The sequence below is a fragment of the Centroberyx affinis genome, unplaced genomic scaffold (assembly GCF_046629955.1).
Source record: "Centroberyx affinis isolate AG114_WGS23_722 - 3 ecotype Tasmania unplaced genomic scaffold, CSIRO-AGI_Caff_v1 ptg000380l_1, whole genome shotgun sequence".
NCBI lineage: Eukaryota > Metazoa > Chordata > Actinopteri > Beryciformes > Berycidae > Centroberyx > Centroberyx affinis.
In genome coordinates, this window is record NW_027279049.1 from 26,281 (window position 1) to 40,000 (window position 13,720).

General features: G+C 46.4%; 1 protein-coding gene across 1 annotated transcript in view; it reads left to right on the forward strand.

Moving 5' to 3' along the window:
* The window catches only part of cadm3 (cell adhesion molecule 3), a gene marked incomplete at its 5' end in the record, with an annotated part of 41,678 nt that overhangs the window by 22,128 nt on the left and 5,830 nt on the right, over positions 1-13,720 (forward strand). Inside the window, 4 exons of the mRNA XM_071515920.1 lie at positions 6,418-6,588; positions 7,308-7,398; positions 12,770-12,942; positions 13,420-13,720. The exon at positions 13,420-13,720 is cut by the window's right edge and continues 149 nt beyond it. Coding sequence (XP_071372021.1) covers positions 6,418-6,588; positions 7,308-7,398; positions 12,770-12,942; positions 13,420-13,720 — 736 coding nt within the window. The remainder of the gene's footprint in view (positions 1-6,417; positions 6,589-7,307; positions 7,399-12,769; positions 12,943-13,419) is intronic.

Genomic DNA, 13,720 nt, shown 5'->3' on the forward strand with positions numbered 1-13,720 from the left:
CTATCACGGGCTAACTTCAACCAATCAGATCAACGAACCATATAAACAAACTCTTGCCGAAGCCGGTCGGGAGAAGAGCGAAAACATCTTTTCCATCCAGAAAAGCCTTCAGTGTCGTTCTTTGCTCTTCTTTCAATGAAGAAATACTCTCCAGTTCAGAAATAACTGATGTTATAGCAGCATCTACGCTAGCCTCTTTAGGAGCCGCCATTGTTGTGGACGAACAGTCGCTTCTCGCTGTCGTCACACCTAAGCCACGCCCCCAGCTGCCCTCGTAGGACGCTGATTGGTCCGCACCGCTGTGGTTCGGCCACAAACGCATAACTTGAAGGCAAATCCAGCTGCCTCGCAAGGTAACATTGCAGCTTCAAAACCATCAGAATCCACCTCAATGAATAAAGAAACGCATAATAGAGGAACTCTCGAAAGCGAAAGTAATCAATATTCGCGTTGGATATAGTTAATAATGGGAATCATTTTACTCCTCTATTCTTTATCACATTAGACTGAAAAGGGGGCGGGGTCAAGAATCCCTTATTATGTCACTCTATAGGTCTTTGTAAACTGCAGTGTAGAGGCCGATAGAGACTGCCAGTCTTTTCAGAAATGGTTTCATTTGTTTACGTTTAAATCTTTAAAACGAATGTGGTAATGATTTATTGATGTTAACATGCGACACATAGCATCTTTAATGCAGAATGTTGTTGTTTTATCTTGAAGCCTTGGCAATATTGTATCCACTGAAATTATGAATTGAACTGAACTGAATGGAGGGAATGAATGGGGGGGATATAGAGAGAGGGAGGAGGGGTGGTGGGGGGGCTGCCTTAGGACAGATTATCTGGTCTTTTTGTTATAGATGAACTGAAAAAGGCAGAAGAAGGGAGGGAGGGGAGGAGGGGGGGAGGAGTGTAGAGGTTGTTGCTTTCAGACAGATTGGCTGGCTTTTTGTTAAAGATAAATGGAAAACAGTAGAAGCATAGAGAGACAGAGAGAGAGGGGGGGAGGAAGAGAGAGAGTGGGAGAGGTTTAGAGAGAGAGAGAGAGAGAGAGAGAGAGAGAGAGATTTGTAGGAGATCAACTCTGTGTGACAGATTGTGTGTTCGAGGCCTCGCCCAGCCGTCCTGACATCGCACCACACCAATCAGTCATTGTTGGGTCCGCGCACACACACACACACACACTCACACACTCACCCACCGCAACACACACACACACAAATCATATCCTCCCACATTCACAAACACTGCGCTACACGGATCTTAATCACACGCACGCAGACACACACACACACACACACACACACACACAGAGAGTGCTCATCTCCGGCTAGATAGCGGAAGAGCACCACGGGTCAGCCTGCTATTATTACAGCCTCTCATTCAGGCAGTTGTAGTCTGTCTGTGTGTGTGTGTATGTGTGTGTGTGTGTGTGTGTGTGTGTGTGTGTTAGAGAGATGAGCCCATAGACTGCTACTCACCATTGCTTCTTTGACAGCGTCACTGACAGCTAGAGGAGAGAGAGAGAGAGAGAGAGAGAGAGAGAGAGAGAGGTAGGGAGAGACAGAGAGAGAGAGAAGGAGACGAGGGAACGAGAGCGACACAGACGCAAAGAGAGAGAGAGCGAGCGAGAGAGAGAAGGAGCGAGAGAGAGGGAGGGAGAGAAATAGAGAGAAACGCCTTGTATCAAGAAAGTGACAGTGAAGGCCTGCCGAGAAAACAGAGAACAGAGAGGGTGTGAGTGAACGAGCGAGACAGTGTGTGTCTGTGTGTGTGTGTATGTGAGCGTGTGTGTGTGTGTGTGTGCATAAAAATAGATAGAGCAACTGTGAGGATACTGAGAGAGCGATGGAAGCTGCAAAGAGGTGACGGGAGAGAAACTGTGAGAGATAGAGAGAGAGAGGAGAGAGAGCGAAGAGAGGAATTAAGAAAACCAAAGAAGAAGAAGAGCGCAGACCGGGGGAGAGGATGAAGGAGGGAGGAGGTCCAATTTTAAAGGAGAAGGGTGGACAGGAGCGCAACAGGAGAGAGAGAGAGAGAGAAGAGGGGAGGAAGGAGCGGAGAAGGCTGACGAAACGGAGAGAAAAATCCGGAAAGAGGATTTAGATAGAGGGAGAGAGGGAGAGAGACGAGAGGAGACAGAGAGAGGGAGAGAGGGAAAGAGAGAGAGAGAGAGAGAGCGGAGAAGGGAGTGGTAATTGAGAAGAATGAAAGGCTAAGAGCTTTGAAGACTGTATTAGTTGTACTGTGTGAAAGGGCTATGGATCATTTAGTGACATCGATGTATTGGATTGGGGATAATGGGGATTTATGGTGGCACTTAAGGCCATACCGGGTGAATACCAGTCCAAATTGTCATAATGCGGGGCGAGGGGCGGAGGGTGAAGGCTACATGGGAGTGTGTCCGTGTCTGGCACTGTAATGTAAGTGACTGGCAGAAATAGATACAGAATAGACAGAGAGAGAGAGAGAGAGAGGAGGAGAATATGCCTCGGTGGCGTTGCTCTCACACGCGGGGCCCGGTAATCCAGTAACAGGACTAATTAACTGTCTTTTCAAATTAGATGACCTCACATGAACGCTCAAATCGGACTTGACCGCCTTCACCGGCCGTAATCCCACTTAAGCTTCAATGTGATGATCGTTTTGATTATTTTTAACCTTCGTTTTTTTTTTTTTTTTTTTTTGTTTTTTGCTGAGCGTGCATGCTTCATATTCAGTTACGCATTGCTTCATATTCAGGTTACTTTTCCACACCTCGGAGCTGCCCCCCGGTCTTCTGCTTTTAGCAACTGAGCAGTTTGGAGTTGAAGTCACAATGAAACAGCATTTTGAGAGCATCTTGCTTCCTTAATGTGATGCATTTCCCCTTGAAACAGGATATTGGGGGGCGGGGCATAACGCAGGGAGGGATCATTCGAAAGTGTGAACCAATGGGAGATCAGTTAGGGAGAGAAGGGCAAAGATCTGTGACGATTTTATTGGTTGGAATCTTTATGTCCCCTCCTGGTTGATGAAGTCACTGCTAAAGATTTTCTGTTTTCTGTAAAAGTGAGATTTTCATATAAAAACACAATAAAATAAATCTTTGTCATTTTTTTTTTTGGCATTGCTTTAGGAAAGTAAATGATCCACTTTGCTTCCCCACTCTTTCCCAGCCGGTTTTGGGAATCAAACTCAAGTCCCTTAAAGCCCCAAACACACTGGGTGACGTGATAATTGCTGCATCCAGTTGTTTCATACTCCCACTAATTAGATTTTTTTATGGCAGACTGCACGCTTGAGATTTGAAGTATCAGCAGCACTGGCATCCGCAGCTCATCATCACCACCCATGGGTACCACCATCAGGGATGTGGCATTTACCACCTTTTTATTTGGGGAGCAAAGTTCACCCACCTTTTTTTTTTTATGCTGGTATACATCTTAATGACTTACGGTACTGAGCAAAAGTCTTAGGCACCCTAGAATTTTTATATACATTTCTTAGAAGTCTTACATGTTTATTTGTTTTCTGCATTAGTGTGCCAGTAGACTGTTGTTTATTATAAATGTTTGATATTCAGAAACTTTTCATTTCATTAGTTTTGAAAGCATCTTCGCTTTATGGATATCTTTGATATATGCCTAAGACTTTTGCACAGTACTGTAAATTCATAATATACATCATAGTAAGTGGTATCAAACTGATGGAAGTTATATGAGGATAGGGGCTTTAAAAGAAAACAAAAGCATATATTAGCAGTTTTCAGAAAATATAATTAGATTTTGCTTATATTGGTGGATGTTTGCTGTATAATAATCACAGACTGGAGGCTGTAATTTACCCATGTTTTTATATTCCACTACATTTCTCGTGACAATATCATATTTTCTGTTCTATGACCTATTCTACAGTCTGTTTCTTATATTCAGAAACCAGCTCAACCACCAGCGAGACTGTATAGTGTTCATATTTTGATCACAAACAAGTTAATGTTATTAGTGTGTGTGTTGGGCTATTGAAAAGAATCGGTGTATTTGATAATATACAAAACTGACGCTTTCAGTGCTTTCCTCCCTTTTACATTTGGGGCGTTTTTCTTGCACCTCCTCAAAGTTAATCCACTGAAGGATCCTGGCCACTTTTCAGTCAGATTTGGTTGTCGCTTTAGATGCAGCAGCCAACAGGCAAACACAGCCTGATTATCTGAATATGAACTGAGAGAAATGTGAATTATGTGTAAATGTGTATCGCTGCTGTCTTGGAGAAAAAAAACGCTTTAACTCTTATTTTTTTTGTTTATGAATTGAAAGTTAATATGCTTATGAGTTTCATAACCCCTGGGCCCTAAAAACGTATTAAAACCCAATTGTATTATTTCAAAATAATCTATGAGCATCCATGAGAAAACAAACACTCTTTCATTCCATTTCCAGATCTGTTTTTTTTTTTCTTTGTTTGAGATTTGTAGTGTTCATCACAGGCCGTATACTCTCTGTGTGTGTGTGTGTGTGTGTGTGTGTGTGTGTGTGTGTGTGGTAGATAGTGAGAGAGCAGAAAATAGTCCTTTGAGTGGGGTAGCATTATTGAAATGCACCTGGAAAGTAAACTAATTTTCCCTTCGGGTCAGAGGACTGGTTATGGTAATAAAAAGAGAGATGTCATTAGATTCAGTGGCATTTGAAGAGTTCTCTTGGGGGGAGGTGTGTGTGTGTGTGTGTGTGTGTGTGGTGGTGGTGGTGGGGGGGGGTCTGTGTGTAATATATGTCTGTGTGAGTGTCTGTGTGTTTGTGTGTGTGTGTGTGTGTGTGTTTTCCAATCTGCCTGCCTGCCACTATCTCTGTCTCAGCGCTCCTGTGTGTGTATGTTATTCATGAGCTTGACCTACATGCGCCCATGCCTGTGTGTTGTGTGTGTGTGTGTGTGTGTGTGTGTGTGTGTGTATCAATCCGGTGCAGGAGAAAGTGATAAGGCCCCCGGTCCGGTTTCCAGAATTCACTACCCACTTTCACTGCTTGACCACCCAGCTTGATGTTTTACAATAGAGTCAGATCTCCAGACGATGGGTGGTTTCCTGCAAAAGTGTCTGATGGAGTGAGTCGGCAAATTTACTCACCACAAATTTACCAGAATCTGGCTGTTGGCTGGTGCTCATTTCCCAGCCTGGTGCCACCCATGCTGAAAATGTTTGACTCACACTATTACTGTAAGGTGCTACGGACAAAAGCGGCATCATCAACAACACAATATGTACTCACAATGGCCAAAAGAACAGAAACAGAGATGGGAAAGACACGTTGAAACAGGCAACTGTTACGGTTAAGCAGGTTATTGGCATGTGATTTGTGAAATGAGAACATTCACTCGCCAAATTATCGGTTTTGTTTGCAGCCATTGTATCACCATTGTGCGTAATTTTGCCTCTCAGTTTGTCACTGATCTCTGCCGCTTCAATCGCCTCGGAAAAACAGCCATTTCAGTCCTCTGTTGATCCATAATCCATAAGAGCAGATGCGTTAAGGTGGTTTCACTTGCCATTTGATGCTTTTAGTGTATTGAATCGGTTGTTCTATTTACTCCAAACAAACTGCTGCTGCTGCTGGAAACGTAAAACGCATCACTTCCTGTGTGCCAGAAGATTTTTTCCCGGGAAAGACCTACCAGATGGTGTTTAGAGCAGCAAATTTGAAAGCTTTAATGAACTGTATATATGTTGAATCACCATTGGATTATATGAATTGGCAATAGAGAGTGGCAAAACAGACATTTATTTTTATGAAAGTGTTGCAGATCATTACGAGGCAAGATTTTTATGTAAAAATACACCCATTTAATCTGTATGAATCACAAATTGCGGCTAATTCAGACCCTGTACACTCACCCCCAAATTAAATTCAGATGTCGGGTATGGGCAGTTCTCCGCCCTCGGGAAGTGATGCATCGGAACTTAAGAGCAAAATAGAAACTGTCAGCCGGCGAACGCTCCATTCAGAGAAAGCTGGACTCACCAGCGTTAGATCTCTCTGCTCTCTCGTCCCTTTGGTATAAGGCATCACAGACCGGACAGGTTGCTAAACATGAGTGTGCTGTGTGCAGTCACATTACATGATTCCTGAGTATTGAAGTTCAGACTTTTCAAACTGTTACCTCTTTACCATTTTGAGCTGACAATGTGCGAGGCTGCCTATAGTGCGGCTTTAGGAAATCAGGGGGATTTTGAGTCGGTACAGTTCGGTAATATAAAACCACCTGACCCTAGAGAACCTTTGAAAACTCTCCTTTTTCTGTGCGTTTTATGTGAAATGTGTATTTATTTTTCTGTACTGGACTTTGCTCCCCGGTTAAGAATGAAACTCCTAATTCTCCACTACCCCCCCCCTCCACCCCATCCCTCGTCTTCCCATCCCTCTCTCATCCCTCTCTCATCCCACCGCAGGGCGTCCCGACGTGGTGGAATCCGTCCAAGGCGATCCCACCTACAGGGTCAGCAGCGAGCTCACCCTGGAGGTGAGCCGTGACGACGACAACGCCCTCGTCACCTGCGCCGTCGACCATCCCTCGCTCGCCCCGGGGGACAAGAGGAGCGAGCAGCCCCTGCGGGTGCTCTGTGAGTCGACCGGGATCCCGGGGGGGGGGGGGGGGGGGAAGCTATGGGGAAGTGGGGGGCTGATAGAGAGAGAGAGAGAGAGAGATAGAGAGAGGAAGAGGAGAGAGGAGAGGACAAGACAGAATGAAATGAGAGAGAAAGTAAAAGCAAAAGCTCTTTCTGCTCCAGCTCTTATTCCTGCCTTGCTCTTCTCTATTATTAATGATGAAAATACTTGGGCAACAGGCAGCTTTCTTCCCTTCCCCAGTCTGAGCTGTGTGGCTTTGACCCTTGCACTCCTTATATTAGCTATATATTAGCTCCTTGCAACGTTGGCCATGCAGGAATCTAAGCTTATTCCACCGGTGCACACGCACAGGGTAAGAAGCTCTGGATAAGAACGTCAGCTTAGCGTCGGAGGCTGTGTGTCGGTGCTGCCCCCCTGTGGCGGAGACGCCGGTACTGCGGCGCCGAGGGGAAGTGATGTCGTTGTGTAAGGGGTTATGTCATCGTGGGAGGCAGAGGGATGGTGACGCCTACAGGAGGGAGACGGGAGTGAATGAGACTGGCTGTGCTCTATGTGTGTGAATACAGTTATGAGTCGTACTGTCTTATATAATTGTGTGTGTCTGTGTGTGTGTGTGTGTGTGTGTGTGTGTGTGTGTGTGTGTGTGTCTGTGTGTGTGTGTCCGTGTGTGTATGTGTGTGTGTGTGTGTGTGTGTGTGTCCTCCCCTCACAGTTACTCCTTACGTGCGCATCAATCCAGAGACCGATCTGCCCAGAGAGGGGGAGAAGTTTCACCTTCAGTGTATGGGCGACGGGAATCCTGAGTAAGACACACACACACACACACACACACACACACACGCACACACACACACACACACGCATGAACACAGGCCCACGTTCAATTCAGTTCAGTGAGCTTCACATTCACTGACTAAAACACAAACTTGCACATGCACGGACACACACACACACACATACACACATTCAATTACTAAAACACAGTCTTAAGCTACACTGCATGCAGGTATATACACACACACAAACGCACACACACACACACACACACACACACATATACACATACAAAATCAATTACTGAAACATCATACGCACATGCAGGTACACACGCACACATACACATACACACATTCAATTCCTAAAGCATCGTCTTAAGCTACACCACTTGCTCGTATACACACACACACACACACACACACATGCACACACAGTCAAACATTAACATGCTCAATTACTGAAGAACACCTGCTTGTGCAAGTAGTCACTTGTTCAAACACGACATGTACACAAACACACACACACGCACACACACACACACACACATGCACACACAATTACTGAAAAACACCTGCTCGTACAAGCTCTCGCATGTTCACACATACAGTGTGTGCACACATTTGCTGACACCGACAGACACACACACACACACAAACAAACTGCAACCCCCCATCTTAAAACCTGCCCACACAACACACACACACACACACACACACACACACACACACACACACTCTCTCTCTCTTTCCCCTGGCCTCTCTGCATTATAGATGAACCTCCAGCCAACCGTCCCGATCGATCCGCTGTCCTCCCTCTCTCCTCCCCCCTCCTCCTCCTCCTCTCTCTCCTCCCCGCCTCCCTCCATCCCTCCATCATCGCCTATCTCCCCGCCGCCGTGTCACTCAGGCTCGCTCCCTCCCCTCCGTCTTGTCCCTCCTCCTCCTCCCGTCTCTCCTCTCCCCGTCCTTTCCTATAACTCTCCTCTATCTCTCCTCACACCTTTTTCCCTCAAACCCCCCCCCCACCCACTCACCCCTCGTTCTCCTGTCATCCCTCCCCTCCCTCTGTCAGCTCGTCACAGGAGTGGCTAGGAATAAGACTAGCCGGTTAGTTTGATTGGCAGGTGGAACGGATAGAAGGTGGGGGGGGGGGTGACTGTCATCGTATGTACTTGCTTTTAACAGGCGGGGGAGGAGTCGGTTGATTGTGGACGGGGAGAGAAAGGGACGAACCACAGAACTTCAATGGATAGAACTGTTTGCTATGCTAATTTGGCTAGTACACTATAAAATGGCGACTATGGAATTTTAAGGGTTAGTTGCTTTATCGAAGTCTGTGCTTCTCTCGCTAGCTCTTCTCGTCAAAATCAGCATATTAGTAAACCTGGCTGGTAGGCATCATCAACTTAACTTAAAATAGCCCCTTAAATGCTATAAACTAACATAGCTTAGCCTGCCTTTAGTGGAGACGAAAGGTTAGCATTCCCTAGCTTCAAACAGCTAACGAACATCGGCTGAAACAGAATAACTCAACTGTAACCACTTCTACTAATTATGCACAGATGTCAAAACCTTTGAAATATGTAAAAACGCAGCAGTAACACTTAGTGGAGGCATGAGTGACAACTTAATTCAGCTCTGGTGCCAGTTTTCCACTGCTTTGGTCCTTGCTGCAAAACCTCTCACCTCAGCGACTTGCTGTGAGTCGGTTCATACAGAGGCTAGTCCAACAGTTCACATAGAAATGACATAGAAATGACTGCCGCTCCAACCATTCAGGAACGTTGATTTGAATGGGAAAGGTAATTCTATCCTTTCAAGTTCGGTGGCACGAACGCTGGCCAGGGGTTGGGGGTTCAATTCCCTGTGTTGTTCAATGGCTACAGCCTGGCAGCAGCCCTGGCAGTGCATTCCCACTGGGGCCACCCATGCTAAAAATGTATGCATTCATGGTACTATAAGACGGATAAAAGCATCCATTAAATTGTCATATGTGAAGAAATGGGGCTAGGGGCAAAAAACAATGAAAATGGATGGTTGGTCCTCAGCAGCAACAGTATGGCACTGACAATGTGAGGGTTAGGAGCTCAACTCCCACTGGGACCACCCGTGCTAAAAATGTATTTACTTATATATTTAATGTAAGGCGCTTTAGATAAAAGCGTCCACCAAACGGCACAGGCTGTATGTAAGAAATGGGGCTAGGAGGCGAAGGGAGGAACAAGGAGACAGAGGGAAAAAAAATGACAGCGGAGGGAAAGGTAGACAGAGGAAAAACCCGACAGGAGAGGGAGAGAGGTAGAGAGAGCCGAGGTGCGTAGGCGGAGGGGAGACAGAGAAAGATTTGGTGACTAGCAGCGAATGACTAAGACAGAGAGAGAGGGCGAGAGAGAGAACGAACAAACAAGGGAAAGACAGAGTATGAGAGAGAGAGAGAGAGAGAGAGAGAGAGAGAGAGATAGAGAGAGAGAGAGAGAGAGCGTGCTCAGCTCTGCGCACCACCGCCGGCGGACGAGCTAGTGTCCAATCAAATCAGATACCACTCGCCCCCGCGGCTGTCAGTCAAAACCCAATCACCATGACGACACCTCTTTCCCCGACACACCCGGCCATCCTCCCAGCCGTCCCCAGCTGTCTCTCCCTCTCTCTCTCTCTCTCTCTCTCCCTCTCTCTCTCTCTCTCAACTTGCCCTCCCCAATCAAGCTCAGTGAAAGTCACAATCCTTTTCCGCGATACAATCACAGCACACTTTCCTCCCATAGTCACATGCTGCCAGGTCCAAAAGAATAACTTAACGCATCAAATTCTGAGTTTCCTTGACACCCGGCGCCGAGAGCTTTCTAATAGAGACAGAATGGAATTCGCGCCCCGCGGCTATCGGACTCGCATCGCTTTTCTATTCTGTTGCTCTACATTCTGTTAACATTTCCCATCTATTCGATCAGCCGGGCCCGGTGGAGCCGCTCGCAAATCGCATCTCATTTCTGCTCGGGAAGTCACTTAACTCACTTAAACACCTCGAGACTGTTCACTTAACGCGTTTACAGCTAAAAAAAAAAAAAAGCCTTGCATAACGCTGACCTATCGCGCACCACCTTCCCTTCCCGTGCACACAAGGTCACGGCCACGGCTGGGGAGGAGCGGGGTCACGTGTAATAGGATTACAGTAATCTGATTATCGGAAAAAGATGTTTATACCTGGTAAGAATCTGCTACTGCAAAAACACTAATCAGATTACAGCTACTTTTGGGAGAAATAAGTGTTTACCTATTGGATTACTAATATTGTAGGCCCTCACACAATTTTGCAAATCCTATTAATCTTATATCTTAATAATCGAGCAATAACACCCGAGAGCTTGTTCTTTTTCTCTGATAATGAGTGCAACTGTGAGATGGAGAAATACGCAGCACCAAAGTACCCATAATCGCAGTGAAGAACATCTTCAAGCGTATAATAACTTCTTTGCAGCGTTTACTAATGCATGTACACTAATTGAAAAGTTTCCTTCTAAGTAGCGCCCGCACCCAAGAATAAAACCCCGGAGACAGAAGACGTGCATGATGGGAATTATCAGCAGCGGCCCGGAAGGAAATCTTTGACCAATCGGTGTTTGCTGCACTTAAAACTATACCGCTGTATAACGGAGATTAACTCCTGAACATGATGTTTAATAACACTACACGAATTTACAGCCTGTAAATGTGAAAGTTAATTGTTCAGTTAACTGCATATTATCTAGCATTTGGAGGCAGTGTAATAATACAACAGCTGATTACATTTTATGGCAGGTAACCAGAATCTGTAAAGGGGAGGTTGTGTTTTCGAAAGCCACCTACCCAAAACCCAGTCATGACAGCCTTGTTTTAGATGCTTTATGATAGATTTTTTTTTTTTTTTGTTATCCTTTGTTTATCCCAGGACAGTTGACTGAGCCCACATGCTCCTGCTTTATATTCATAAAGTCGCACATATTCACAACGTCGAGCCTCCTAGTAAAAACCACAGCCTTCTTAAGTGTCTAATGCAAGACAGCAGCAGGAGTCGAGGGGGGAAAGGAGAGAGCTTTTCCTTATTCGCTTTCCTCTCCGAGATGTTTTTATCGGTTTAGGGATTTCGACCGGCAACCTTCCTACAAAAGACAAAAAGCCTGGATTCTCAACAACAGTTAAAGGTGTTTTTTTGTTTTTTTTCCCCGCTTTCACAAACAAAAATTAGGTCAAAACGTTGGTGAAAGTGATGAGCAGCTCGGGCTATTGTTCATGTTCATGCTCCTGTTATTGTACTACCGCGACCGGCCACCTGGTCACCACCATGAAATTACGGATTGCCCCTTTAGGTGTCGCTGAGGGTTTTTTTTTTAACATTTCGAAGAGCGATTAATCAGACCAACACATTCAGGTCTGTCCCCGATTCAGGCTCACTGTAACTTGTAATTACTGTACAGCGCTTAAGGACTTGCATATTTACATAATTGATTCCTTTATCAAGGCGCGTCTCGCTATCTCTCTCATACACAATCTGTTATGCAGAATGGATTTTTTAACGCCGGCTGATTTGAAATGCTGATCTTTATTCCGTTGTCTTCTTCTCTTTCTACCCCCCCCTCCTCCTCCTTCTTCTCCCTCTCTCTCTCTCCCACACACACACACACACACACACACACACACACACACACCCACCTCTTTACTGCAACATCCCTCCCAGCCCCCGTCCTTTCTTTCTGACCATCTCCCATTCTATCTCTCTTTCTCTTTTTCTGTCCTCTGCAATGACATCCATCCCATCTCTCTCATCTTTCTCTCCATCATTCATTCATTCTCTCTCTCTCTGTCTCTCTCTCTCTCTCTATCAGTCTGTTTCCTTTTTCCGTTTGCTGCAACATCCATCCCGTCCCTCTCTCTCTCTCTCTCTCTCTCTTTCTTTCCATCATTCATTCTCTCTCTTTCTCTCTGTTTCCCTCTCTCTTTCAATCTCTTTTTACTGCAGCATCCCTCTCAACCCGCTCTCTATTTCTCTCCATTATTCATTTTCTCCCTCTCTCTCTCTCTCTCTTGTTCCTCTCTTCCCTTTTTTATATCTCCTTTCCTATCTCCTTTCCTCCCAGCCTCCCTTCTCCTCTGATCATTCCTTTTCTCTCTCTCTCTCTCTCTCTCTCTTTATCCCCTTACTTCCCCCTCTTCTCATCTTTTTCTCCCTACCGCAACACTCCTCCCAATTCTCCTTCTCCTCCCATCACTCCCTCTCTCTCGTCTTTTAGTTAATTTAATTGCCCTGTTTTTTTTTGTAAGATCTTTCGGTACGGAACATCAAAAGTCCAAGTCAAGTCTCTCTCTCTCTTAACTGTTTCTCTGTGTCTCTCTACCTCTCTCTCTCTCTCTCTCTCTCCTCCGTCAGGCCCACCAACTATGTGTGGGAGAAGAAGGACGGAGAGCTCCCCCCGCTGGCCAAAATCGACGGTGCTTTCCTGCTCTTCGAGTCTCTCAACAAATCAGACAACGGCGTCTACCTCTGCCACGCCGACAACGGCATCGGAAACAGCCAGGGGGAGTACAAACTCCTGGTGCAAGGTAACGAGAGAGACGGGAAGAAAGAAAGGAAAAAAAGAAAGAAAGACAGCCAGACAGAGAGAGAGGGGGATATGTGCTGGGGAAGGGATGGAGGGGAGGGACTGAGGTAGAAGAAAGGGGTCGGGATGTCTCTTTTTTCTTTTTACGTTTTTTCATCACGTTTTTTATTTCTTCTGTCGTTTGTTGTGGCTTTGCTTGTACTTCTTCCATCTTTTTTCTCTTCTGATTTTTCTTTCGTTTCTTTCCTCCTGTTTTCATTTGTTATTTTGTTCTTTTTCTCATCCAACCGCGCCACCATCACCATCACCACCGCCACCGCTACCGCTTATCACGCTTATCATCCAACCGCTTCTCTCGTTCTTGCGCTTCGCTCCCCTCCGCTGTTAATGTGTTCGTGTTTGCTGGCCATTTTGGTGCTTTTGCTTGCCCACACTTCCTCCTCCTCCTCCTCCTCTTCCTCTTCTTCCTCCTCCCAAGATCCCATGGACCCGGACGCCCCCCTCCCCTCCCCCAGCTCCCCGGCCTCGGCGTCGCCCACTCCCTCCATCTTTCCCTCCACCTCCCCCACCTCCTCCTCCCTCCCTGACGTCTTCTCTGGCTCCGGCGCTGATCCCACCTCCCCCTCTGACTCCTCCCCCTCCCCCTCCCCCTCTCTCACCCCCTTCCTGGCCGGTGTCCCGAGCACAACCGCCGAAACCACCACCGCCGCCACCGCGCTGTCCAACGCCCTCTTCCCCGACCTGCCCCTCGCCCCCGAGTCCTCCTCCTCCTCCCCCCC